We start from the raw sequence: 27,579 nt of genomic DNA, 5'->3' as shown, positions 1-27,579 counted from the left end.
CTGGCAACAGAACGCCTATTCTTTTCTTCTCCAATAGCAATGGCCTAACTGCGGGTTGCAGTGACGTATGTTGTTGTTTGATCAATCAAATCTTTAGTTCCAAACTGTCACAACCAGCCGCGATGCACTATGGTATTGGCTTCCATGGATTCCATGTTGACAACAAACTGACGGTGGAGGAATGGGATTTACGGTTGTTTAATTTATAATTGCAGCTTTTTCCACTAGATTTCATTCATTGCAAGTATGCTTCAAAAGTAAGCCACAGACACGTTATTATTGTGTGCTTTATTTATTCCTTTTTTTAATCAAATAAATAATTAACCCTATTATGGTGAATTCGTATTAAGTGTTTTAATTTTCTCAAAATATGACGATTAATAATGTGCATTTATTCTAGAATTCTTCCATTTACCGTTGATATGTAAAATAAAAAAAAAGTACAAAGTACTATAAATCTATTCTTTGTTGGACAGGTTAAAAATGATGGAGCATGTACATTTAGCTGCGGAAGACGAAGATGATCTATATTCAGGGTACAATGACTACAATCCAACATTTGATACTGAAGTAAGTAACAGTTTTGTTATTTTTATGCATATATGTTTTCAGTGAATGATTGAAGCAAACCTGGTAGTTGTTCAAAGCAGCTGCACCAGTATATACATTTTCATACAAATATAAATGTTTCTATGTTTGTTTACTTTTTCCATTTTTCCATACTGTAGTTTATCATTCTGTGAACTCAGCTTTATCAAGAGGACAGACCCAGTTTACATTCCAGTTGATTTATATTTAAATAAAAAACGTAGTTTTAGGGACTTGCCTATTGAAGTCTGCTTATAACTTTCTCATTCCTAAAATCAAACAAATACTGTACTCCTGATAGTAACGTGCGCATCTGTTTTAAAATGTAATCTGCAAGCTCTAGTCATTTAGACCAGGAAACTAAATTTTCCTCTTCTAGACCTTTCAGTGTGTTTTTGACTATATTCTGACAAACTATTGATTTTTATACCCGTAGATTAATGTGTTCAGATATTATGGTCCTTATGTGGACATAATTGAGGTAAAAAAAAGAGCATTACACATGCATTTTCCATATATCATTATTTGTGTTTATAAAAATGTAATTACAATGTACATTTCAATTTAAAAGATTTTGTTAAGGACAATTCTGTTTTGTAGTAAGCACGTTTTCATTTTGGTAATAAATATTGCACTACCCACTTCTAACATTGCTGTTATGTTTTTTTAAGGATCTGGAAAATGATGTTGGTTTCCAACAAGCTGTAAAGACAAGTCATGGAAGGAGACCTCCGGTGAGTGACAAAAACAAACAAACAAAAAAAAATTAATACTGTAACTGAAGCAGCTGGCCTGTGCAAAACATCAGATTTTACTTAAACTAAAAATAAATCCAAAAGTTAACATCAAGTAGAAAAACAGTTGATATACAGAGTGGTACGGTATAAGTCAATATGGGTTTGTGTTTTTCTGCAAAGTAGATGGGTTTGTGTTTTTCTACTTTAGTTAGCTATTGCATGGTTTAACACATAACTGAGATGATGTTGAAATTATAAAAGTACAAGTTGACAGTAAATTATACCCTTCGCTAATTCTCTTCTTTGAGTATTTCACTTTTTTTTTTTAATGAGGAATTATATAGTTTATAAAATTTCACCTTCCATTATGCAACAATGCTGCCAATTTGTAGGATTTTGTATGGTCATTTGTTGTAAGATGTTTCACATGTTGTGAATGTACTATTGAAGGCTACATCTAAGGAATCACTAATAAACTACATTGCCACAGTAGAGGACATAAAATCCATTGTATAAAAATCTTTTGGACTGAAATGATAGCTACTGCACCTGCTGCTTGCCAGGAGATCCTTGTGGGCTGAGGTGACCCCAATATTTGAAATTCACAATAAAGGAAAAAAAGTTTGATGAAGTTTGATGGAAATTAATAGCTTTATTTCTGTAAAATCTTTATGATAAGGAGTAAAATCACACTGGGAGCCAGCCCCTTTTCAGCAGATTTTTATTAAGCCTTTTAATCATTAAACACTATTATAAAATCTATTCCAGATGACCTCCAAAATTCCAGGCAGTGCCGTTGCAAGGCCCATGGGCACTGCATTTGGAGTAAGTAACTAATTGTGGTCTTATTAAATAATTTTCTATGTCTGGGGCAAATGTAAAGTTTTAGCATACAGGTATTATATCATTGCAATTATATCTAGGGAACACAAAGGCATGGGCCAGCTCTCAGAATCAGACAAATAAGCATGGTCTCAGACTCCCAGGTTGTACAGCAGTCCTGTTTAAATTGCTTCTTAATGATGTTCAACCAGTGCTGTGGTGCTCCACCTAAAAGCTGGGCTATGCTAGAAATCTGCCCTTTAGTACTCTTGTTATTACCCTCCCAGTCACCTGAATGCTATCCCCAAAAATTACACAATACACTTATCTCATTTAAATAGGGTAGCCATCTATCAAAAGTTTACTGTCAATAGCAGACTGACTAGATAAGCAACTTACAATGACAATATTAATCAAAAAAAGAGGGAGGTGGGTAGTAGTACACACCGTAAAGAAAAAAAACAATGTGTGTGTACAGTATAACAAATAAAGAGGGTGCACACAGCTATCCCCAAATCAGTATGGTGAGGATGTGTAGAGCATATACTATGTCAACAGCAGCCTCCTTTTCTGTGGAGGAAGTGCTCAGCCATTGTTTTGGCCAACTTTTATTTTCTGTGTTTTTGCACTGTGTTATATTTTGGCATTGTTTTGTTGCTGTTTGTGCCCACCCTGTGTTTACACTCCAGTTTGTTTATATGTACCTGTGACCTTACCATTGTTGGTACAGTCACGTGGTTCCCTGCTTGGTTCACTCTGTCCTATACACTACCATTGTTGGTACCCTAGTGGTGGCCACTGGTAACTACCAGTGAAATACCTGAAAAAAAATAAAACCTGCGCACCTGTCAAGATCTTCCATCCTATCCAGACTGATGTCAGCAAGGCCAAATCTGGCACCTGTCGATCCATCTCATATGTGTGATTATTAGATTGTTGATGGTTTTGCGCTCTGCTGTGCATAGCTAGATGCCTTACCTTAATTCTATGTAAATGTCACATGAGTGTTGTCTTATGTGCATTGGAAAAACATGTAGATAGGCACTGAATATTTAGGGCTAGGTTGGACAAGCACCTGAATTGGCAAACTGACTATTTTAGTTTTTCTCTTAATTTAAGGCAAGGATGCCACTAGTCTCCTCTTTGGGAAGACCTGTGACAGGTGCGGTGCAGGTGAGATTTCAACGTTGTTTTGGTATTTCACATTTCTGCTTGTGCTGTATCTGAAAAATATACAAGGTAAGATATATTACACAGGTAATTAACTAAGACTTTTGTTTTTGTTTTTTTTTATTTATCCTTCCACAATTCTACAATGTGATTTTGAGTGTGTGGGTGTGATGGAAGTACTTCCTCTCCCCATTTACTTCCTGTTTTACAGGTTACTGGACCCCGCATGACCCCAATAGACAGATTTCTGTGAAGAATAAAAAAATTGTATCAGTAAAGACTAGAAATAAACAATTACAACTACTTCTTGTTAGTTTTATTATGTAGAACATGTTTCTATAACATGTTTGCTCCTGACTTCAAAATAGATATTTAGTACACAAACTTCACTTACGTGATTGTTAGGACTGTTGTTTATGTGGGTATCACCATGGAAATCTCCAGTACAAACCACAGACATAGTGGGTTGTTTTTATTTATTTATTTATAAATCATTTGCATATTTTTTCATTTTTAGGATGGAGTTGCTCGTCCAATGACTGCAGTGCTGGCTGCTGGGTATTCCTCAGCTGTAATAAGAGGTTAGTTTGTGAGACCTTTTGCTGTACTGACATTATATACAGAGTTACACTGTATAACATATGCTGAATGTGTCAGTGACCTTGACATTGACATATATTCGGTTTCCGAAAAATAGACTGCTCACCTTGACATATTGGCTTCTATCCACAAACCTTTAATTCACAAGTAATTGAAATGATGTTTTTAAAGCCTGTTTTGATGAATGTGAGCCTCACACATTACCAATGTGTTAAATGGCACATCATCTGACACCCTTACTTATTAGGTGGGGCACTGGAATTTTATTTTGCTTCTCGGATATTTATCTACTGTTTTCAGGTTCTGCATTTGATCCACTGGGTCAGTCAAAAGGTCCTGCACCTCCTTTGGAAGGCAAAAATGAAGATACGTACGTTGTGCACTTCGTTCTACAACTGATAAATACAATTACTTGCTTTATTTAAAATTACACATTTTAACTCGCAATTTTTATTTCATGTTTTAGACCTGAAGAAAAAATTAAGCATTTGGAGAAGAAAGTCAACCAGTTAATCGAAGACAGCTGCATGGCTCACAGCCATGGAGATCTTGAACTGGTATATTGAAATTTACATAACTCTGTCGTCAGTTATACCATTTCCTTACTGCCTGAAAGTGCCTGGGTAGACACAAACATTTATGTACGCATTTTTACTGCTTGTGTATTGTTGCTGCCAATATATAAACACAGTGCAATTGTGGCACAAAAAATTATGAAATACCTGCTATGACGTTTCAGTAGTTTTGAAGGGACATTTTTCTAAACCTGTCTAATCCAACCCCTGTACATACTGGCATTCTATATACATGCATGAGAAATCTCCTCGTTTCTGACAGTCTTGGAATTTCAGATTTTTCTGACATCTAGGTAATTTTCTTTATTTTTTTTATGCCATGCTTTGGTATACCATTTACACAAACCGCATAGTGTACCAATTTGTTACGCGATGGTTGATTGGCTGCTGAAAAATTATTCAGCCCTATCACAAGGCTGCTTTGTGAATGCTTTCCCTTTACTCCCGCTATTTCATGGTTTGACAATGCCGAGGCTGTTTGTGGAGGTGTACCAAGATGTCAGTGCAAGAGACTGACAAAATGTTAAGAATCGGTGGAATTGGAAGTGGCTAGACACAGAGTAGATTTTTTTGTTGGGGAAAAAATCTAGTCCTGCACGGTGAGGGCAAGGCCTTTGTTGTGAGACAGAGTTAAGTATGGCAGTCGAGGAAAACAGGCTATACTAGACAATCACTTCAAAACACCGAAACATACAAACAAAAAGAACAAAAAGCTGAAAATCAACACAAACAATCACAAACTCCCAGGTTAGTTACACTTGTATTTAATTTGCTCTGCTTTGTTAATGCAGTACACCCTCGCTATAACGCCCTTCATTATAACGAACCTGGCCCCCAAATATATATATATATATATATATATATATATATATATATATATATATATATATATATATATATAAAGATAATATAAACACACAATGTCAACATCCCCGTCTGTACGCACGTGCTGTGTAACTTGAAAAAAAGAGTAAAGCAGGCAATATCATCTCATTAACGTACTCGTTTATCTTTCATTTTGATTGTACTTTCGCTAAAACGAACCCCTCAATATAACGAACAAAAGGCTTGGACCCCAACAGGTTCGTTAGAGCGAGGGTGTACTGTAGTAAATGTACCGGTAACCTATATTTTTTTATGCCTGACGAGATAGTCTTTCCAACGATATATTGAAATTACTGAATATCCAGTTTTCGACTATGGGTATATTTTAATTTATCAGTGGAAAATGTTTTAGGGATTAAGCCACACTTGAACAGGGGCACGGAGTTTTCCGCTTTTAAACCCTGGGAACACAAATCCACTTTTTTAGGAACAGTGGCTTGGAACCTGGTTCCAGGAGACAGGAGAGGAGACTTGCCAAGTTTAGCCAATAAAAATGCTAGTAATTAACCACGTTCTTATCACACTTTAAAAAGGCTACCGTAGCTGCGAGAGAGTATTTTCCTGTATGTCTATAATTATATATGCAGTGACTTTTGCATTTCTTAATTTTATTTTAATGAGTACATTTTTCAGTCGTTTTTTGTTATTTTGTGTTAGTTCTTTTTCTTCAGTTTTCAGAGACGTTTTCCTTTCTTGCTTCATACCGCATATTAATTAATTAAATATTAATTTGTATGCGGTATGAACTAAACTAGTATTAAATATAACCAAAATAACGTTTTGGTTGGATTTGCAGTCCATTTGTCAATTTAATAAACTGAAGAGCCAGCTCAGGATCGATTCAGCTGTGTGAGTTCAGAAAAACAAGTCAAAATCTTGAGTGTTCTGGTCGCGGTGTTATTATTATTAACACAGATTCGTTTGATGTCTGTGATTTGTAGTAGGCTGCTGTGCCGTACGATTATCATAACAACGCTTATTTGTTTCATTTTCCTCCTACGTTAAATAGTATTTTAGGCCTATATATTTACATTTATAATTTGCTTGTGTATTTATTACATTTGTACAAGTTTTAAAGCACAATTAAAATTGCTTCATGACACGAGAGTCACTTGTAGTATCTCTTTTGGCATCTTATGCAACTGTAAGTTATGACCTAATGTTTTTATATTTAACTTGTAAATACCGGTATATGTTTACAAAGACTGGTTTGTATAAAACGAGCTGTCAATATATTATAGTATTGTTTCTATTGGTGTGGAATTCTGGCAAAATGCAGGTACCACCTCGATTTGTTTACATTATTACTATTATATTTTATTCATTACTAATGTAAAAACTATTTTAACTCTACAGGGTCCGCCTAATGTTAAAGCACAACCCTAATATGCCCCCACCTCCACTTCCTCACAAATTATTTTTGAAAAGTTACTAAGCATGAAAAATAATGAGTAGAAATAACAATGGAGAGTCGAACAAAGTACAACGCATGTACAGTAATAGGAAATGTAAAATAACTTACTATCACAAAAAATAACAGCAATAACTATCTCTAATATCCTAGGTACAGGCAATTAAATAATCCCTCTCTAACTGCAATTGTATTTCCACAGTTTGTCTGTATTCCAGTAAAATGTTTTAAGTAAACCCTAAAGATTACTTAACTTTTTTTTTTTTATCCATACATTTAGTCTTTGGAAAAGGCAAAAGAAGCTGGGAGAAAAGAAAGGGTTTTGGTGCGACAGCGTGAGCAAACTGCATCTGCAGATCACATTAATTTGGACCTTACATACTCGGTGAGTCAAACTCTCTTTGATAACCACCCAAGTAAAATAACTTTACCAAATGATCTTCAGTGACAATTCGATGGTTATGTACTACAGGATGGTGGCACAATGGCAGCTGCAATGCTGAGTCACTGGTAGAGTGCTGCCACAGATGTTTTTTTTTAATTCCAATCGGCAGATAGAAATACACACTGGTAATCCATTGCAATACAATATTGCTGCTAGTGTGCTACTGTTTCAGGACCATCATTATAGGTAATGCTGTGGACTACAAATGAGTCTGTATGGATTTCCTCAGTGCATTTCACTAATATTGTCATGGTGCCCTATAGAAATTTTTCCTTAACGGTCACAGTAAATATCTGTATGTGTTACAATTTAGCATAATGCCTAATGAAAGCATTTTTAGCAGTTTGAATTGCACAAGGGGAAATTTTGTTTGACACCAGGTGGGGGCGCATTGCAACAAAAAAATATAATTCCAGGCAGTATTGAGTAAAGACCATATAAATACTCTGTTCACAGTGCCCAGTTGTGTCGTCCTAGCTTACTCACTGTACTGAATTAAGAAATACTGTGTACCATTCTTAGATGCAAATTGTATGTCGGTCTTATGATGTGAACTACTGTCTACCTATTTAAGATATGAAAGACTGTTACAAGAAACCTTCAGGACACTCCCTTGCTTTTTACATATGCTGTACTGTTTTAATAGTCAGAAATACTGTAAAGAACTATTTGATTTCATGACCTTGGTACAGAAAGGGCCCTAATTTAGTTCTAAAGCTGTTTAAATTAAATTGAATAGATATCAATATGTTTATAAAAGGCCATTCTGCCTAAGGAGAATTCATGTAATTGCTAGCCTAATCTCCTGTCACGATTTCTTCCACTAGGTCTTGTTTAATTTAGCAAACCAGTATGCAGACAATGAAATGTTTGCTGAAGCACTGAACACATACCAAGTGATTGTGAAAAACAAGATGTTCAGTAATGCAGGTAGGGGACATTTTAAATCAGCTTGTTTGTCATAATTTGATTTGAATGACCATCTCTGGATATAGCTACTTTATTAATGCTCCACAACCATGTTCTATTGTACAGTTAAATGTTGCGATTTGGTGTTTGTTTACTACACTCTTCTATAGTTTAGTCTTTTATATGTTTTGTCTGATAGCTAATTTCAAAAGTAGCATTTGCTATAGGAACAAAAAATTTAGACTTACTTGCCACTACATGAGACAAAAAGACGTGCTGATGCTACTGACTCTTCAACCTCTGTAATAGCTCAGGTAAAATAGAAAGTAAAAAAGGGGGTGGAATTTGTGTTTTTTCTTACACTGACAATTACACTTAGTTTAATTTAGGGTATGTCTTCTAAAGTGGTTTCCTGATATTCTTGACAGTTAGCATGAGAATTTCTGATATACTATCCTTTTTGTGGTACTGACACCTGCAATGTGTTTTCTATATCCTTGGAGGTGCACTTGTGCCATTTTTATCCGTTTCTTTGTCGTCCTATTTCCCCTTTGTATCATAGGACGATTAAAAGTAAACATGGCAAACATATACTTCAAACAGAGAAATTTCCCAAAGGCAATCAAATTCTACAGAATGGCATTAGACCAAATTTCAAATGCCCACAGGGATATACGGTAAGTATATTGTTTGTTTATTTTCAGTCAAATGTTTGGATCAGTTCAGTTCGTGACACTCTTTATGTTTCTAATGCTGCCAATGCTAACATATGGCAAACATTTCAATTTCCACAGGATTAAAATAATGCAGAACATTGGAGTTGTTTTTGTAAAGATGGGCCAGTATTCTGATGCGATTACTTCCTTTGAGCATATCATGAGTGAAAGCCCTAACATAAAAACAGGATTCAACCTCATCCTTTGCTACTTTGCTGTTGGAGATCGTGACAAGATGAAGAAAGCTTTCCAGAAACTGATCACTGTTCCACTTGGTGTTGATGAGGATGACAAATACATCCCTTCTAATGTGAGTAAACCCTCTGAAGCAGGGTATTTTACTGCTCGGACGAGTATGACATTTTCATGTTTGGATATTTGGTTTAAGGTGTAGACAAGGAATCGAATATTCTGTCATTTGCAAAAAGTAATCAAGCCATTATATGTATCACTGTATTAAGGTAGAGAAATCTACCAGAAGTAAGAATAGGTTGTCAAGGCCTTAAAAAATAAGGGGGTGGGGGCAGGAGTGCCAGCGGTCTCCCCGATTTGCTGGCAAGCGCACTGCAGTTAGACATGATTTTCCAGGCCTCCAGAAGAAATTGAAAATGGAACGCAGGTTTACGAAAGTTTGGCCGGGGTTCTACCTCTGTCTCGCTGAGAACCGCCCTGCTGATGATAAACAGGAATCAGATTTCCCTTGCAAGTTGAGTCAATGTTTTTGAGACCCTGATTCTGACTTGCTTCTTAGATCTGAAGCAGCACCTGAGATTTTCAATACTGAATCTTAAAAAATTAGAATAAATGAATTATAATCAATTGTGGGAGATATCATCCGTCTGTCTGTACCTACATTTTCATTATATTGATAACCTCATTGGCTCTCTTATTTCCGTTGTCTGGTTTTGACATTTTGTGTATTCATTATGCATTTAGTGCATCTATTTCAGCCTTGATGTTGTATTTATTATTTTAGGATGATCCACAAACTAACCTAGTGATTGAAGCAATTAAGAATGACCAACTGCGACAAATGGAACGAGAGAGGTAACACATCTTTGGAAATGTTATCAGAGGTAGAAGCAGTATTCTGACCCAGCACTTCTTGTTTGTCCAGAAGTACAGGATTAACATGTTTTTTATTTTTAATAGAAAGGCTTTGGCTGAGAAATACATCATGACTTCAGCCAAGTTAATTGCACCAGCAATTGAAACTTCTTTTGCAGCAGGATTTGACTGGTAAGTATCTGTCCTGCTTCTATTCTGCTTGTTGTTGTTGAATAGTAGGTTGTAATTAACTTTTACATGGCAATTGTAATGTATTATTTATATATTTGAAGGAAATCTACATTACTGTCCAGTAGTATTACATGAATAACTGCAGAATGACTAGGCGTGGGCTATTTATCACCCATTTTATTCAACTAGGACTACCTGCTCACTACCATTACAGTAGTTTACCATTGTACGTTTGCAGTTTTACCATGCTTTTGCCATGGTTATACTATGCATTTACCATGGTTTGCCATGTTTATTAATATGCTTTACCATGCCTCGCTATTCTTTGTTTACGTGTGCTTTATCATGCTTCCACTATACTGTATTACACTGGTTTTACTATGGTAAATCTTTATAAGGGTAAATACACTTGGTGTGCAATTTGTATCACCCGACGCCTGGGACAATAAGATTTGTGTGACAGACAACAAGTTTTGCCTTTATACTTTGTCTGTTGGACAAGTAGTTTTTATTTATTTTTCCTATGTTCATTCTATTGCTAGTAAGACACTGAGCATACTTCTAGAGAGCAACTAGGGTTTTTGTTATATCTGTGGCTGGAGCCTTAACTACCCATTAATAAATGACCTCATTCAGGCTCCAGCCACATTCCCATGGGTTTTATTGGGATGGGTAATTTACCCCCATCCATGCTCACTACACTTTGAGACTGGCTTTTTCACTGGTCTCAAATAATAATAATAATAATAATAATAATAATAATAATAATAATAATAATAGACGGACGGCTTTGTCTGCCTGCATACAAATACATTATATACAAATAATAATACAATACAAATGAAATACATACATAAATAAGTGGGCACCCCAACACAAGCACTTAAAAAAATTCACTCGATTTTAGTGTTGCTAACCTTGTTTTCTATTCACCATACTTACATTTTTTTTTTTTTTTAGATTTAAACGCTTTATTTACTTGATTTCAATATTAGTGATATTAGTTATTTATTGGACATGCACAATAATAATTTGTGAAACTATTAAAACATGAAGACTGACAAATATATTTAATGACAGAAATGAAATGCTTATTTATGAGATTGTCTGTACAATATTTTATTATTATTTTAAAACAAAATACAGACTGTAAATCTCAGCAATGTGTTTATGTATTAACCCCCCCCCCCCCCCCCCACCCCCCCCCCACCCCCCACCCCCCCCCCCCCCCCCCCCCCCCCCCCCCCCCCCCATTTTTCCCCCCCCCCCCCCCCCCCCCCCCCCCCCCCCCCCCCCCCCCCCCCCCCCCCCCCCCCCCCCCCCCCCCAAAAAAAAAAAAAAAAGCCATCAGGGTATGAAACCAGAATCACGCTGCTGCAGCAGGGTTCATGTTAGCCATCATGGGACAAGATGTTAGAGGAGGAAAACTAGCTTTACAATGTTATATAAATGAGCGCATATATATATATATATATATATATATATATATATATATATATATATATATATATATATATATATATATATATATAAAAAACAAAAGAAAACATGTTTTATCTGCAAATATTGCTGGAGCCTACAGTAAATATTGTGTGCGTTTTGGTAGAAAAACAGTACAAAATGAAGAGAAACTTGACAGGTTATACACAAGTCCTTAAAAATCTAGGGTTCAGCAATTACAAAACTGAAAGAGTGTCAAGAAAAATCAGAATTCCACAAAGCAGCGGTAATAGTTGTCAGTGATTTCGTATCTGTGATGCAACAAACTAAAACACCTGTACACTAAGAGATTCAGCTTATAGAGAAAGAGTGAAACATTTGAATAACTCTCAAGTATTGCTTGTTATAGTTGTACTCTTAGTATGTTGCTTAAATGTACGATCAAATGTATTCCAGACTGCACTGAAAGGAACACTTCCTTGAAGCATGTTATTAATGTGTTGTGGGGAGCAGGGGTCACAGGGAACCTTTTGTGTATCTTGAAGAATATAGTGAACCTGTCAAGCTACAAGGCAAGATCTTCCTCTGTTAATCACTAATTGAGTGATTGTGTTCACTGTTAAATAAAACCAAAATTATTTAAGTTATATTCTGCTTTTTTGTGTGTGTTGTGTGGGATAAGGAGGGGGCAAGTAGATTTTTAAGAAGGACAAGTAGATTATTGTAGCATTTTGTCCCTTGTCCCTTTTCTTAAATTGCACACCCCTGTACACTTAAATATTTAAGAAAGGGTTCCCCGAGTGGCTCACCTGGTAAAAGCATAGTCGCATTTTGTGCAGGGTGAGTAAAGGAGGCAAAACCGTCAGAGACTGCGTCTCATCGCGCTACAGTGGACCCTATTGGCCAGGCGCCCAGTGAGCTCAAATGTGGACACCTGCAGGGCCTTTGCCTTTGTCCTTCAGACGCCGTTAGCTCGTTTACATCCGCTCTCGATTTTCTGGGTGTAAAATAGGAAGCTGGCTTGGTCGTGAGATTGGAGGATGCCCGCTGAACCTTCAGTTATCCTGAGCTGTGTGGGGGAATTGCTGCAGTGGGGGGGAAAAATAATTGGACATTCTAAATTGGGGAGAAAAACGAGGGTAAAATAATTGGGCACCGAATTATTATTTTTGTTTTTAACTTAAAGAAAAGTAAATTTACCTGAGCCACATAAAATTGTTTTATTCTAATACTCATTAGAAAAAAATGTGTATTTCAGGACTCACAAACAAAATAACTTTTCTTAGGTTGTATTTTTAAGTGTAATCTCAATGTCCCTGAATAGATAATTGCCTATTACTATTAATGATTAAGCTGTCTCACAAATGCAGAGGTATCCCGGTTTTCAATTTACTAGGAAAGCAGAATGGCTGGGTGGAGAGATTTCTGCCATGATTACTGCTTTAGTCTTATGCAACTGGTCTACTTACTGGTAAATAATCACTTTTGCTTTTGCTGGTTATTTCAGGTGTGTAGAAATGGTAAAAACCTCCTTGTATGTGGAACTGGCAAATGACCTGGAAATCAACAAAGCCATCACCTATCTGAGGCAAAAAGACTTCAATCAGGTACCATTTTTATGTGGTTATTATATGCCATGCAGTAATACAGAGTATGCAATTACCCAAAGTAATACTGATGTTAGTTTATGACTAGATTTGGAACAAACGAAAAAGGGTGTTGTAGGCGAAAGGGTGATGGTTGAACTGTACCAGTTGTACAGCATGTTTGAGAACGCACAGGAGTATGAGATTACTGAAACAGAAAGTGAATCTTAACAAGAAGAATATATTAGTTAATATATTAGTTAACCTGCTGGTACAAATTTAAAGAGGCCGTATTAACACAGCATGGTGATTTTGCGTGAAGATGTCACAAAATTCAAGAACATTTTCATGAATACCGATACTTAATTTACAGGGGAAAAAAACATTTGCTAATAGGGCCCAATATCTAAATTGCTTGCTAAGATAAACTTAATTGCTTCATTACTTAATATTTTGTCTAGACATTCATTTCTACATTTGTTTTTAGTTTGTTCATATCTTCATGTCCTCATTTGCTTTTTTGCAATAACATTTTTTGAGAAGTCCAAAACAAGCGCCAGCACCTAAGAGTGATGCCATACTCAATAAAATGAAATACATATGGCCAATTTGGTTTTATATGTATTTATCTTATGGGTTTCATTGCAAAGTGTAGTCTCAGAAAGAAACGATCTGCATCACACACATCGCAAATTTTAAACCTCTGGCAGTAAAGTATGTGCTCCAATATACACCGAGACACAGAGAACTGCCATTTTTTATATTCTTTTTATTTATTTGTAATAACAATAAAAATACATTCAATTAAAAGAAACGTGATGGAATGTAACATTATGGAAGCTTTGTATATCTTTTAAGTTCATTTGAAGGGAAAGGCCCTTTGACCCCAGTAGCATACTGTTAACAAACTTCTTATCTATACAAATACATGCCAGTGTTTAGACTTCTTTTTCAAAAATTGCTTTGACACAAAAAATATCATAATTACAGTGTAGTCAATAGGTAGTTGTTATCTAGGATCCTTTACTTAGTGTAGCCATGGTCTGTTTCATAAACACTGATTTTATTGCTTACTTTTTTTCTTTTCCAAGCTGACAGATTTTGATTTGCTCATGCTTTTACTGTCACTCTTTTTCCTTTCACTATCCCATCTGTTTGACTCTGCAGTACGAAGAGGTAGGTCCTGGATGTTGTTTATCTATCTGCCTCAGTGTGTATACAAATCTGATAGAGATACATAGTCAAGGTGACTCGAGTGGAATGTTAGCTGAACTGCTCAGTTCAGTATGGTATTTATAGCTGCCCTTACTCATACATTTTATGTGAAAAAGCTGAGGAAACACAGGGAAATTCTATCCTTGCAATACATTTACTGTATGGAGTTGGTAGATAGATGAATCACTTGATTTCAAGGCTTGTTTTTTGTTATATACTGTTTATAACTCAATTTTATTGTCCTATAGTTCTGCACTGCGGTTGTTTTAATATTAATTTAAGTTATATTGAGATATAAGTTGACATTATGTGCTGGTGAAGAAACAGAATCTTGAATCCTTTCATTTGCTTGTTGATTGCATTTGTTTGGCAATGGATTCACAGGCATTCTCTCTTGTCTGCTGATCTTTATAAACTCTTACTGCATACAGGGATGGGCAGTAATTATACTGACCAGCTTCTCAACAAATAGCCTGTCATCCATTTTAATGTTCTATCACTTAGTAACAAGGTCAGCGACGAGGTCAAAGTTTAGTAAATTTGAACTCTCCGTGACTTTCGTTTTTGAGCAGGGCGATTGTCGGGCGATGCAACAGCGATGATTGTTGGTTTCCTTGCTCTTGAACGCTGTCCGAGTATAAACCAGCCTTTATTCATTCTGTGAAACCTAACATGCTTTTCTCAGAATTTAAGCACTTCAGAGAGCCACTCTCACTTATTTTCCCCGTCTTCTTCTTGTGGACCTTTATTTACTACTTTGCAGGTGTTGAATGATAATCCTGTACTATGCAGTACAGTAAAGAATTTATTAAAAAGGTATGCTGATATGTGAAAAAAAGAAAAGTTGAATAAGAACAATAATTCAAAATGGGCTCTCATTTTCGGTAGGCAGTGGAAACATTGAAAATGTTTGAGAAAAAGGACAGTCGTGTGAAAAGTGCAGCTGCTACTAACCTCTCATTCCTTTATTTTCTGGTAAGTTTTGTTTTGCAGTACAGATTCAGATCTTTGTAAAAAAAAAAAAAAAGTCACATGCAGCTATAAAAATGACTAGAATCTAGTGCCTATTAGTAATTTCGAAGAATGGAAATATAGTTTATTACTTGAGGTTGAAATACAAAAGGCTCACAAAACCATTTATTTCACTGCACTTCCCTGTGTAGATCTTGCATACTGGGGTTTAAAAGAACAAAATAACGACATGGGACAGTATTTCAGACTTGCATCTTCCTACTGGAACCCCCATCACGCTAGCATTCTCTTTTCAGCTAGTGGCTGTTATAACTGGAAGCCAGTCATTGAGCCACTTCACCTAAATCATGGATTAAATTGATAATGCAGTTGACATAAGAACAGAATTAGAAAAAAGTTCCCATGATTAAGTACTTGAAACATTTATATTCAAAATCATTTGTTTAGAAAATCTCAATACCTTTTTGCATATGTGTTGCTTTCATCCCTGGAAATTTTAGACAAACAAAAGTTAGCTTGGACCTTGGGGCTGTACACTGCAGCCCATTTTTTATGAACAAATATGTTCTAATAATGGGGGTCTGTTTTAATAATGAATTGCTGTACTGAAACAGGAAAAAGAGTATGGACAAGCAGAAAGATACGCAGACCTGGCTATGAATGCTGATAGATATAACCCTGCTGCGCTCATCAACAAAGGGAACACAGTATTTGTAAATGGTGACTATGAAAAGGCTGGAGAGTTTTACAAAGAAGCCCTGAGAAATGACTCTTCCTGCACTGAAGCTCTCTATAACTTGGGTAAGTCATTGGGTAGGTCAAACCTGAAGTAAAGACCACATATATACAATAACCGCTTCTCTATAGTGACCACAATTACATTTTCAGTGTCAAACTAAGGAGGAAGGCAGTGCAGAAGATTAAGCATAGCATAGGATCTGGAAATCTGCAGAAATAGTCCCTGACTAGATCCCACTAGATCTTTACGATAATCTAAATGAATCTCAGTTTTTATCACTGTCTAACAAGTGGCAGGTGTCCCATAAATGTATTCCTCTAAAATCAGGATAAGTAGATTTCAAGTCACAGTACAGCTTGGCCATGTGGCTTGTAGAATCTGAACATAAACATCACATTAACCTATGACTTGCTGAGTATATTCAAAACTTCCAAGCAGTGTTGCTAAAGAAAGAGAATTGCATACTTGCGCAGTTTCCATATCGGCTATTGTAGTCATCCTTCCATTTCTGTTCTCATCAAGGGTAATGGCCAGTTCTTTTTTATCGCCCACTATGTTTTCAATGCGTTTTAAATCATTTTAAAAAACCTCTGGCAAATACTTGCAGTAAAACTGGCGCGCACGTGACATGGGAGCTCTTTTTCGAAACAGATTACCCATACCCAGATAGGTCCATACACCTGGTTAAAACTGGCACTTGGTCGTAGCATTGCTCAAACAAATCCACGAGTAACACCCCATCTTCTTCATGCTTTCTTTTCATTCTTGTTATGCTTTCTGTTAATGACATCAGTACCACACAAGATGAGTACCATTGGAGTTTTTTAGTTTAATGTGTACTGTGTATGTGCTTTGAGATTCTACTGTTGTGTTTTCTGGAAACCACAGAAATTATACATAAATGTTGTCTTCCATTTTATTAGTTCTTCAACAAAATCCAAATTTTCCTTGACATAATCACTAACAGAATTAGTTTTATGCACATTTGCCACCTGCGTATCAATCACGTTTTTTTTTCTGCCCACCCCAGTCGCACGTTGCTCAGATGAGTATTCTATTACGTAGGTCCACAAAAAAATGACGATTGGTCAGTAGCGATGTCTCTGCACATGGCCCGCCTTCTGAAAGCTGTTTTCTTGATGTAAAAAAAGAGTAGAGCATGATTGACCTTATTTAAAATATATTACCAAAACCCAGATGGGTTTAAAAAAATAACCAAAGTTTCTAAATGGGTCTTCTGGGGTGTTTTTTGGTTAATGGTTAAAACCGAAAACTTCAAGCCCTATTTATAACACAGTGGTGTCCCAGAATGTACTTGCTGCACACAATTATGCCTTGTTTTAAAGTCCACTACCTGATAGTCACTGTCTTGTATTTTATCTTGTATGTCTAAAGGAATTAGGAGTAGCCAGAGCAACCATAGTAGTGCCCTTGGTTGCATTTTGTTAAAGCAAGCACATTTTCAGTGAGGCACAATTGATGCAGTTTAAACATATACAATACATGCAGTCAATCCAGTAGCTTGCTAAAGGTACAAAAAATTATGTTCTTGTGTGTAAATGTGTATTCAAATAACCGTTAACTGTTGTTATACTGGGTGGAGAATTTGACTAAGCAACTTCCATTTCATGTGCATGTTTCCATGTTTTTTAGGACTGACCTACAAGAAGCTGAAGAGACTTGAAGAGGCTCTGGACTGCTTCCTAAAGCTCCATGCCATCCTGCGAAACAGCGCCCAGGTTATGTTCCAGCTAACAAGCCTGTATCCTCTCCAAAAACCTAGTCCCTAAGAGTCATGGCTATTGTAAATACAGGCAGCAAGGACCAAGCTTTGTCAACTATGAGTTTACTGGTCAAACAGTTTTTGAATTTTAAGTAACATTTTGTTAAGTTTTTTAAATGAAACAGTTATGCAAAGAGCTAGCCATGACAGCAATGAATCTTTAAGCATGTCCAATTACTGTGCCTGAATGCTGAAGAAGGCCTATGCAGAAGTCTGCAGTCCATAAGCCGGTAAAGCATTGGCAAAATAGGGGCCAGGTTTGTTATAGCCGAATGTTCGTCATAATGAAGGCGTTATAGCGAGGGTGTACTATCATATATATATAAAGCTGTGCGTTATCCTTAAAATGGAATTTCAGGTATGAAAGTTTAGAGGATCCTAACCAGGCTATTGAGTGGCTGATGCAGCTCATCAGTGTAGCTCCAACAGATCCACAAGCACTGGCTAAACTGGGAGAACTGTATGATAACGAAGGAGACAAGTCCCAGGCCTTCCAGTACTATTATGAGGTGAGCCCTTTATATTTATTTCAAAACTATTGTACTTGAATAAACCTTTAAGGAGACAATGTAGAACACAAAAAATATTCTGCAGATAAAAACAAAATCATTTAGCCTATTCATTTCTTTCAATTTCAGTATCTATGTCAATATGTATAATGTTTTTCCTTTCTATACCTAGATTTTACAACAAATTTAAGTTTTATCATATATACTTATTTGCTCTGGACACAGTTGTGCCAGATGTCAATTCAGTATTATTTTGTGTGTGTTTTTACTTTTAGTCTTTTAGGTATTTCCCTTCAAACATTGAAGTTATTGAGTGGCTTGGGGCCTATTACATTGATACACAATTCTGTGAAAAAGCAATTCAGTACTTTGAAAGAGCAGCCCTTATTCAGTAAGTGTGTTTAACAATATTTTGAATATTTGCCATTATAAATATCTCAGTTTTTGTACTGGCCCCATAAGGTTCATTCAATATCTCCTGTACTTTGACACCGCATTCCTCATCTAATAAATCACATTGCTATACTTTTTAGTTTTCACCACCAGAGGAACATAATTAGAAACATTTCATTTACTGTGGTTCTCACATGTGAACAGAACTTATCAAGTCATGCACAGGGGCCTTGATATGAGCAATTACAGGGGATGGGAGATCGCTTAGACAGTGTCGAAAAAAGATTTTAAAAGATCAAATAAACACATTTAGATAATGAAAGATAATGCTACAGTCAGTTTTAGTCCCAATTAAATAGAGACATGTCTTGGTTTACTAAAGATACATGATTTTAAAGTACAAAAAAAGAACGCCACGAAGAATCTTGTTTCGCATGGCCAATACTTTTTTGTGCTGAAACTTCTAATCTAATCGAAAGCTGCACTGAACATGCTTCAAACCCAAAATTTCAAATCCTTATAACTCATGAACAGATTAATATTTTCCCACCAAACCAGCGAGGTACTATTCCGGGTCAGTATTTTTTGTACCCTGAATTTTAGATGACATTCCAAGCCCTGATTTTGTATATTTTTTCATTGTCCATATCTCTGAATTCGCACAACCGAGCGGAACGCAGTGGGCCATGTCAAGAGATCTAACCCATGAGACCACACATATAATGTCAGTAACAAAGCCCTTAGTTGTCAGAGCCCACTACCTGTTCTGTTGATGTAAATTGTGTCACAGATTTGAAGTAGTTGATGGTATGTATTTTATTTTAGGCCGACCCAAGTAAAATGGCAACTAATGGTTGCCAGCTGCTACAGAAGAAGTGGTATGTTACTGGTGATTATTAATGCTTTGTTAATTAGACTTTAATTACAATTGTTATGAGCTGTTGTAAGCTACCAGCTAGCATAGTCAACAAACTGTGTAACATTGTTCTTTGATATTTTTTTAAACGTGTACAGTATATATCTCATTGTAATATTTTGCATATATGACCAATTTAATTACTTCCCCCAAAAATGTAAATTTTTAAAACTAAAGGATGTTGTTTTGATAATGTTTCTAAGGCCACTACCTGTCATCTGATTTTACAGGAAACTACCAGAAAGCACTGGAGACCTACAAAGACATCCACAGCAAATTTCCTGAAAATGTTGAATGTAATTTATCCCTTCAGATCTGTATTTATTTAATGAAAATATAGAAATCTAACTTTGATAGCCAAGATAATAATATGGCTACAGTTGGCCACATCCAGTGTGTTGCATTATTGTTGAAATCATTCTGGTCTTGCTTACTTGTTTATGCTAAGGAAGCTGTGCATTAGAGTTCACATTCAAATCAAACATTCCAATGTTCTGTTTAGAGGAGTCAGTTTATAGCCATGTAGTCTGAGTGTTCTGTTTCAAGCAGGTATAATTGTAACAAACCTTTCTAATTACACTGTATGATATATCAGTCCATTACATACATGATTTCCAGGTATTCCAGTCTACATTCTGTATGTTTAACCCTTAAGTAAAAAAAAGGGATGTATAGTTTGTTTTCAAAGAAGCACAGAATATAGAGACAATCGTGTTTTGCTGTAATTTTTACAGTGTAAAAAAAGTGTCTGTTCTTTGGTAACTACATTGATAAATAATGTGTTTAGATCAAATTGTGATGTTATCTGATGCTGATGTCGTCTTTGATGCTTTATACACTGTAGGTTTGCGATTCTTGGTTCGCCTGTGCACCGACATGGGATTAAAAGAAGTTCAGGAATACGCTACCAAACTGAAGAAAGTGGAGAAAATGAAGGAGATAAGAGAGCAGGTAAGATATCTGTTGCTATTGCTAGTTTGACTCTTCAAACTTTACTGGTTAAAAAATTCAACCTACATTCCAGTATAGTGAACACCATTGTATTTTATGCCTTAACATTTAAGGAAAATATTGGCCACTTCAATAATTAGATGTGCTTTGTTTTTTAATTACTTTTTTTCCCCTCAAAAACATCAAAATCTTATTTGACGTTTCATTTTATTTTAATTATAGATTTATATCTTATATATATATATATATATATATATATATATATATATATATATATATATATATTTATGATGCATTTACAACAGAAGCCATCGTGAAAGTAATTTAAGAACCAAGCCATGCTTTTCATTTGAATAGAATCTTCTTGTTCTGAACAGTAGTGTCCCCCAACATTTTCCAACAGACTATCAACTCTGGTGGCCATCGTCCTCTTTATCCAAATGCCTGTTTTTACCTTTATCCATAGCCCCAGAGTAATTTGGATAAAAGGGACACTGCTGGTTTATCAAGGATTTTAAAAATAACATATATATTATTGTAATTAATCCATATATATTAGCGTGTGCATATGCATATTATGCTTTACATATTTCTGCGTGGCTAAATTATTATTTGTAGTACGGTATTGAAAAGACTGAACCTAATTTGATTACATTTGACTAATTTTGTCTCTTTAATAGGCACACAATGATAATGCCGTTGTGTGGTAATGTTGTGAGCGGTGGGGTGAATAAAGGCAATGTCCACAACAAGTTTGTCTCAAAACGTCCGTATTTATTTCTCTAAAACGGAAACAAAACGAGCCGCCCCACTATGGTAGTGTCTGTTTCAGTCTTCCCTGATCCCAGCCGACAGCTCCAAATAGTAACGTAGTTTCTGTGTTCGCTGACTTGACCCTGGTCCACAGACAACAGCTCCGTCTTGCTACTTGCTCAAATTCTGCAGGTAACATCGAGTTAAAACAAGACAAACACTACAGATTTCATCGTCTCCCCAAGCACCATTATCCCTCTGATCAACGCAGTTCCCTTTTATGATCTAAGCCACGCCATGTCAGTCCTCCATGACCAATCGCTAGTCGATTATCTCCATGGAAAAACACTGGCTTTGACAGATGTGCAACTCAAAACACCTGTGTGATTGCCCTTCCCAAGATGGCTTTTTGCATTAACAAAAGCACAATAAGAAATAATGACAAGGTTGGATTGCTGTGCCCCCATCTGATAGACAGATGGAGGTTATAGATTTCAGTGGCTCGCTTTCACTGCAGATGTTGTTAATAAATCTCTGTTTATATCATAGAGTAAGTACAACACATCTTGATGTTTAAACAATAACCAATATCTACTGTATATAAATTCAGATTAATTCACACTATAATGACAAAAAAAAAGAAATCTTTCTCTCATTTTTTTATTTTAACACAGCGTGTGAGGTCTGGCAGAGATGGCAGTGGCCGTGGCCACAGAGGGGGCAGTGCTAGCAGTGGTGCGTATGACCAAGACTGCAACATTTACATTTTTCATTTTTTCAAGTTGTACTGTATAGCTTTACATTACCAATTCCTTTGAACGGACTGTGGTATATGCCTTGTGCTATTGTTTCTTGACAAACCTTCAGAGTCCTTCCACAGTTTCATCCACAAAAAAATCACATCCAGCTGCAATTACCCTGTGCCTTCACTGAAACATGCCTCATTTACAACAGAGACATACGCACCTATGCAGATACAGAATATTCCTAGTTAGGATTACAGATGTGTATGTTTTACCTGCTCAATTTTACCATTAAACTAAGACCAGAGTAAATTAAGCTTCAATTTACATGCTCAAAGAAAGGAGCAATTACCCTTGCTGTTATTTTTTGTAGTTGATATATGACTTTTTTATTTTGGTAACTATAAGACCATATATGTAAATATACCATGTCTTTCAAGAATGTATTTGTAAGAAAGCAGTGTATCACCAATATAAAAAAATTAAGTAATAATATTTGAATTAGCAGGGTTATCATGGATTATATTTAGTTTATAGTTTAGTGTTTTTTATCTACTGTATTGCTGTACAATTGTGCCTCCTTCAGATGAGGTCACAGTTTATCACAAGCTTTTGTTTCTACTAATGTCATCAGTTCCAGTGATTTATCTTTTGCAAACCAACAACTATTCAAATGACTCTTAAATGGATATCTGAATATGGAAACTCAGCACTAGGATTTTTCTATCTAACTTGAAGAACAAGGAATATTTATCTTACTAGATAAAACTCTTATTTTCATTTAAACAAATCTCAGAAACTATGGTTCTGTTGTCTACCTAAATACTTATTCATTTAACAAACAAGAATGTTCAGGAAATAAATTCCAGTTGTTGCATGATGTGCCATTAGTTGTAAGTTTACAAAGATTGCAAGGAGTTAAATCTGTGCTTTTCATGTTTTCACCATCAACCCGATTTCTGACTTTACAATGTCTAATGCCCTGGTAAGCTGGTGGTGATAGATCAGGTAAGCAAGACCCACTAGGTTACTAACGGTGGAAAACTAAGGCAGTTTGCACTCAGGAGAAAAGCAGCCTGTGTTTTAGTAAAAACTTTTTGTATCTAGTTTGTTTATATTCCTGTGTTAAAGAAATCTAAATCCAAATGTTTTGCTTTAATATATTTGCACAAAACCTCCATGTGTAGGGTCAGACCCTCCCAGTATGTCACCCAGGAAGCTGACCCATGGTATGGATCATCATAGAGTACACTAGTTAAGGAAAAAATAAGCTGACTTTGCATGTAATCCACTTGTCCTGCACCCAGTCCTGTTTTTATACTGTACGCCTTGAGATGGCTCATTTAAATGTTCAACGTGTCTGCAATCTGAGCAAACCAGCTCCTAAAAAATTTGCTCTGAACTGATAACTTATTAGAGGAGTTATCCAACCACTAAAGTCTGATCATTCTGGTACAGAGTAAAACCAAAATACAAATAGACAGTAGAATAATACTGAATTAAAATTCAGATCTTAATATTTTCTAAACCTTTATTTCAGTGTTATAGACAAACAATTACTGTCGTTAAAAAAATAGAAAGAGTTCTATTTTGGATGACAGCTGAGGGCTCGCAGCTGTAGACTGTTGTATAACTAACTTGATGTCCATTCAAAATTGCTAATTTACTAAAATAACAATGTTGACTTTTCTAGTCTCTGCTCATATATGTTTTCTTCTTGGATCATTACTGAAATACAGAAGCTGCAACAACCAGTTGTTTCCCAAAAATCTCTCTCAGGCAGTAACAGGAGACATTCATTGTTTTCCTAAACTGAGCCAGTATGAGCCATGCAGGTGTTGTTTTGTGAAGGCAGCTGGAATCCTCATTAGACTGGGCGTATCTTTATGCTGTAGCTGTCAAATGTGAACTCAAAAACATTTACAGAGTAAACCTATACTGTTGCCCCTATTCTAACCCTGGTGTACAATTTTATGCAAGGGCTTACCTGTTCAAACACAGATCGGGGAACAAATAGTTCTAAATGCAGCTTTGTTTTCTTATTGAATTGACATCTAATTAAATCAAATCAAATTTTATTTATATAGCACCTTTCATAAAAAAAGCTAGTTTGTAGCACTAGAGTAAACAAGTTTAACACAAAAATATAATTATAATTTAAAAAGGACAAAAAGAAAATGTAGTTTAGATTGTTAAATAGAAAAACTAAGATAGAAAAGCAATTTTATAAAAATAAGTTTTCAATCTTGACTTAAACACAGTACGAGTCCCAGCTTCTCTGACAGAAGGTGGCAGAGTATTCCATAATTTACAAAAAATGACCCTTCCTACTATGTTATTTGTATTCATCCTGGGAATAACCAGCAGCCCCACCTCCTGTGATCTAAGAGTGTGGTTAGGAGTACACAGGATCTTAAAATCGATTCTACACTGCATAAGGAGTCAGTCAAAGAGCCCAAAACAGGAGTAATAGGTTTACTTTTTCAAAAATAGTGCTTTATAGTTTGGTTGTTTTTATAAGAAAGGCTATAAAAAATACCAAAGCTACCACAAAAACAAAAAATAAAAAAACACAGCTATTGGCAATACATGAATAAAAACCCATCTTACACAAAATATTTTGTCTTGGGTATTGTATTTTTTCAGACAGTGGGCACAGTAGCCGTGGCACTAGTGCCAAGACTGAGCGGTTGAATGCCAAACTGAGGTCTTTGCCTGGAGCCAATGAACCTTATGAGGCCAGCAGCAGAGACATAGGCAAGTGCTGAACTTCTTATTCCCTGTTTTATATTCTCACTGATCTCCAGGTCAGAAGAATGGTAGCGCTTTCTATGGTTCTGTTTAAATTGAGGAACATTCCACTCAACAGGCAAACAGACTAAATATTACACAGAATACAGCTGTGATGAAAGAGGCTTCATCAGTGTACCATGCCTGGTCAATGTACACATTCATTTAAGCAATAGAACCCAAAACAAAGGGCTTTACCGTGTGGCAAGGCCAGTCGTTAAATGTCCCGAGCCGAAGGCATTTTGTGGAGCATAAATTATTCAGGTTTTACATTTTTGCTGGTGAAAGACAATTAAAGCTTGTGAAATAGCCTACATCGCATCCTTGCTCCCTTCTTAGTTTTGATGTTTCAAAACTCACAGACGTTGTACAAGTGTACAGTGGTAAACAACTCTTACTTCGAAGTAAGAAATGGGCTGCTTTTCACAGTAAAGATTCCTAGCTTTTAATTGAAAACCTCCTCAGGCCAATCAAAGTATATCCTTCAAAGTCTCCACATGAGAATGCACGCACTTTACAAATTAAAAACTGTTTTTTTGTACTATAACTAACAAAATAAAGATTTGTTTTCTCTAGATGCCTCTTATGTCGATCCCCTTGGCCCTCAAATAGAAAGACCAAAAACAGCCACCAAGAAACAGACGGATGAAGATGACTTTGCCGATGAAGAGCTGGGAGATGATCTCCTTCCAGAATAACAAGGCTGCTTATTATATTAATGTACATTCAATGGTATCTATATCTAATTTAGATTATTAAAATAAACACAGGGGTATAATGAAACAAAATCGTAAACCATGCATGCGAGTCTTCAGTATAGTTCTATATGTAAAACACAAGGAACATTAGTGGATATAGATCATCCGAATAGACACCTCAGTCTGAACACTCGTTGTGCTATTTATTGCAAACTCGTAAGTAGGCTGTGTTATAAATATAAACCTTGATTGTAAAGTTACTTTTTAAAATTTCTTCAGTATTTGTAATTTTTTTTTTATAGAATTGTTAATAAAAACAAATTATTGTTCTGTCTAAAATCGCCCTCTTTTGCCTTTCTGATACCAAAATACGCAGCTATTACTGTATTGTATACTATAAGTGAGACTTAATGCACAAAAATGGTTTGTGATAACTGCATAAATTGTATGCAGGTTAGGTGGTATGAGTCTAGCCTATTGCATAGAAACCCCATTTTTAAACATTTTTTAGGCTATTGCTAGCATTCCATCTTTCAGCAGGGGAACTGGCCATGAACGTACATTTTTATTTTAATTGTAGAGTAAATCCATAGGTGAGAAATCATTTTGAAAACTATTTGCAGTATACTGGAAATACAACTACTATATTATAACAGTATTGGTTAGCATTTCATAAATTGAATGCAGTTTCTTCAACTAAACCATAAAGGTATATTTACAGTATAATCAAATAATAATTTGCATGGATTTTTTAAAATAAATTGCAGTAGGATATAAGTAATGTTCCACATTTCCGGTTTAATTCCAAATTTTACCGGAAAATTACAGGTGTTTTTTTTTGTTTGTTTGTTGTTTTAACTGAATGTCAGTTTTTATTGATTTATACCTGATTTTGTTTTTGTCTTATTCAATATTTTTGTGCTACTGTTTTCTAGGAAATACACAATATTTTGATTAAAATGAGTTTTACTTTACTCCGACATTTGTAATAAGCAGCCCTACATTGCATCCTAGGATAGAGCAGGTAAGTTTAGACATCAGAGGGTCAAATAATGTTCAGATGGCCTAAGTTGGTTCTCTGTTCACAAACACATTATCACCTGATTCTGATGGCCAATCAAAATCTGATTATTGTGGCAATTGCTGGGCGTAGTAACTACTCACTTGATCAAAAACTACATTTAAATACTTACACCAAAATATAATATTTTTTGTGAACGAGGAAAGCAAATACATAATTATTTCAGTCGAGTTTCCATGTCCGATTAGTAGTACAACACCCAGGAACTTGAGCTCTCCACCCCCAAGCTCTCTCATCTGGCCTGTAGGGGTCACCGCAAAGCACTGAGGAGAAACAGTTGGAACCCCCTTCCTGTTTTTATTTATTTATTTATTTATTTTAAAAGGGAGAGGCAGCATTTTTGGGGGTTACCGGCTGAACCCAAAAAGACAGCTGCCTAAAAATGTTTTGTTTTGCCACATTTGCAACCAGTCTGCAGCCTTGCACAGTTGTCATAGTTTCTATGTTTTCTGTAAATTCTCAAATGAACAATTTAAAACTAGGCCTACCTCTATAATTACCCAATGGGATCTTTTAGGAAGCAAGACCAAGAGTAAAGAAAATTGGTCTGTGTCTTATTAAAAAAATTAAATAAAAATGGTTACAGATGTACATATTAGTGTGTTAGATTAGTTTACAGGTCTGCCGCTTTTAGTGGAGTAATCTTTCTGTTACAACAGGTGCTTGCAGTTTTGAGTGGAGTTATCTTTCATAAACGTCAGTGATGTTGAAAGACTTAGAAGCCTCCACTCTTCAACAGTAATATACATATTCACCTAGCCATATACAGCTGGAAAAAATAACCACACAGCAGCTGGTTTTTCCCCCAAAAACTTTATAGTAAAATATACACAGAACATGGCTACAGTGACACCATGCAACAGTCTTGCATAAACAATCCAATTAAAAACGTTGCTGGAGTCCGATAATCACT

At 35.8% G+C, this 27,579-nt stretch overlaps 1 protein-coding gene across 2 annotated transcripts; it reads left to right on the top strand.

Annotated features, from left to right (window-relative positions):
- The first annotated feature begins 143 nt into the window (after positions 1–143).
- LOC121328148 (intraflagellar transport protein 88 homolog) lies at positions 144–26,129 on the top strand. 2 transcript variants are annotated; one of them, XM_041272663.1, is made up of 26 exons: positions 144–257; positions 477–570; positions 1,260–1,322; positions 2,094–2,150; positions 3,267–3,320; positions 3,835–3,898; positions 4,218–4,287; positions 4,384–4,474; positions 7,069–7,173; positions 8,061–8,163; positions 8,705–8,819; positions 8,937–9,168; positions 9,835–9,905; positions 10,011–10,097; positions 13,045–13,144; positions 15,227–15,313; positions 15,925–16,111; positions 17,703–17,811; positions 18,191–18,341; positions 18,617–18,732; positions 19,560–19,612; positions 19,881–19,946; positions 20,495–20,601; positions 22,029–22,089; positions 24,744–24,854; positions 25,464–26,129. In XM_041272663.1, the coding sequence occupies exons 1-26, from the start codon at positions 247–249 to the stop codon at positions 25,583–25,585; spliced, it is 2,487 nt and encodes an 828-aa protein (XP_041128597.1). In that variant the 5' UTR covers positions 144–246; the 3' UTR covers positions 25,586–26,129. The 2 variants fall into 2 exon arrangements, with proteins under 2 accessions (XP_041128597.1, XP_041128598.1); XM_041272664.1 differs by lacking the exon at positions 15,227–15,313.
- The last annotated feature ends 1,450 nt before the right edge of the window (positions 26,130–27,579 follow it).

The sequence above is a fragment of the Polyodon spathula genome, chromosome 15 (assembly GCF_017654505.1).
Source record: "Polyodon spathula isolate WHYD16114869_AA chromosome 15, ASM1765450v1, whole genome shotgun sequence".
NCBI lineage: Eukaryota > Metazoa > Chordata > Actinopteri > Acipenseriformes > Polyodontidae > Polyodon > Polyodon spathula.
This window is presented reverse-complemented; position numbering and strand designations above follow the sequence as displayed.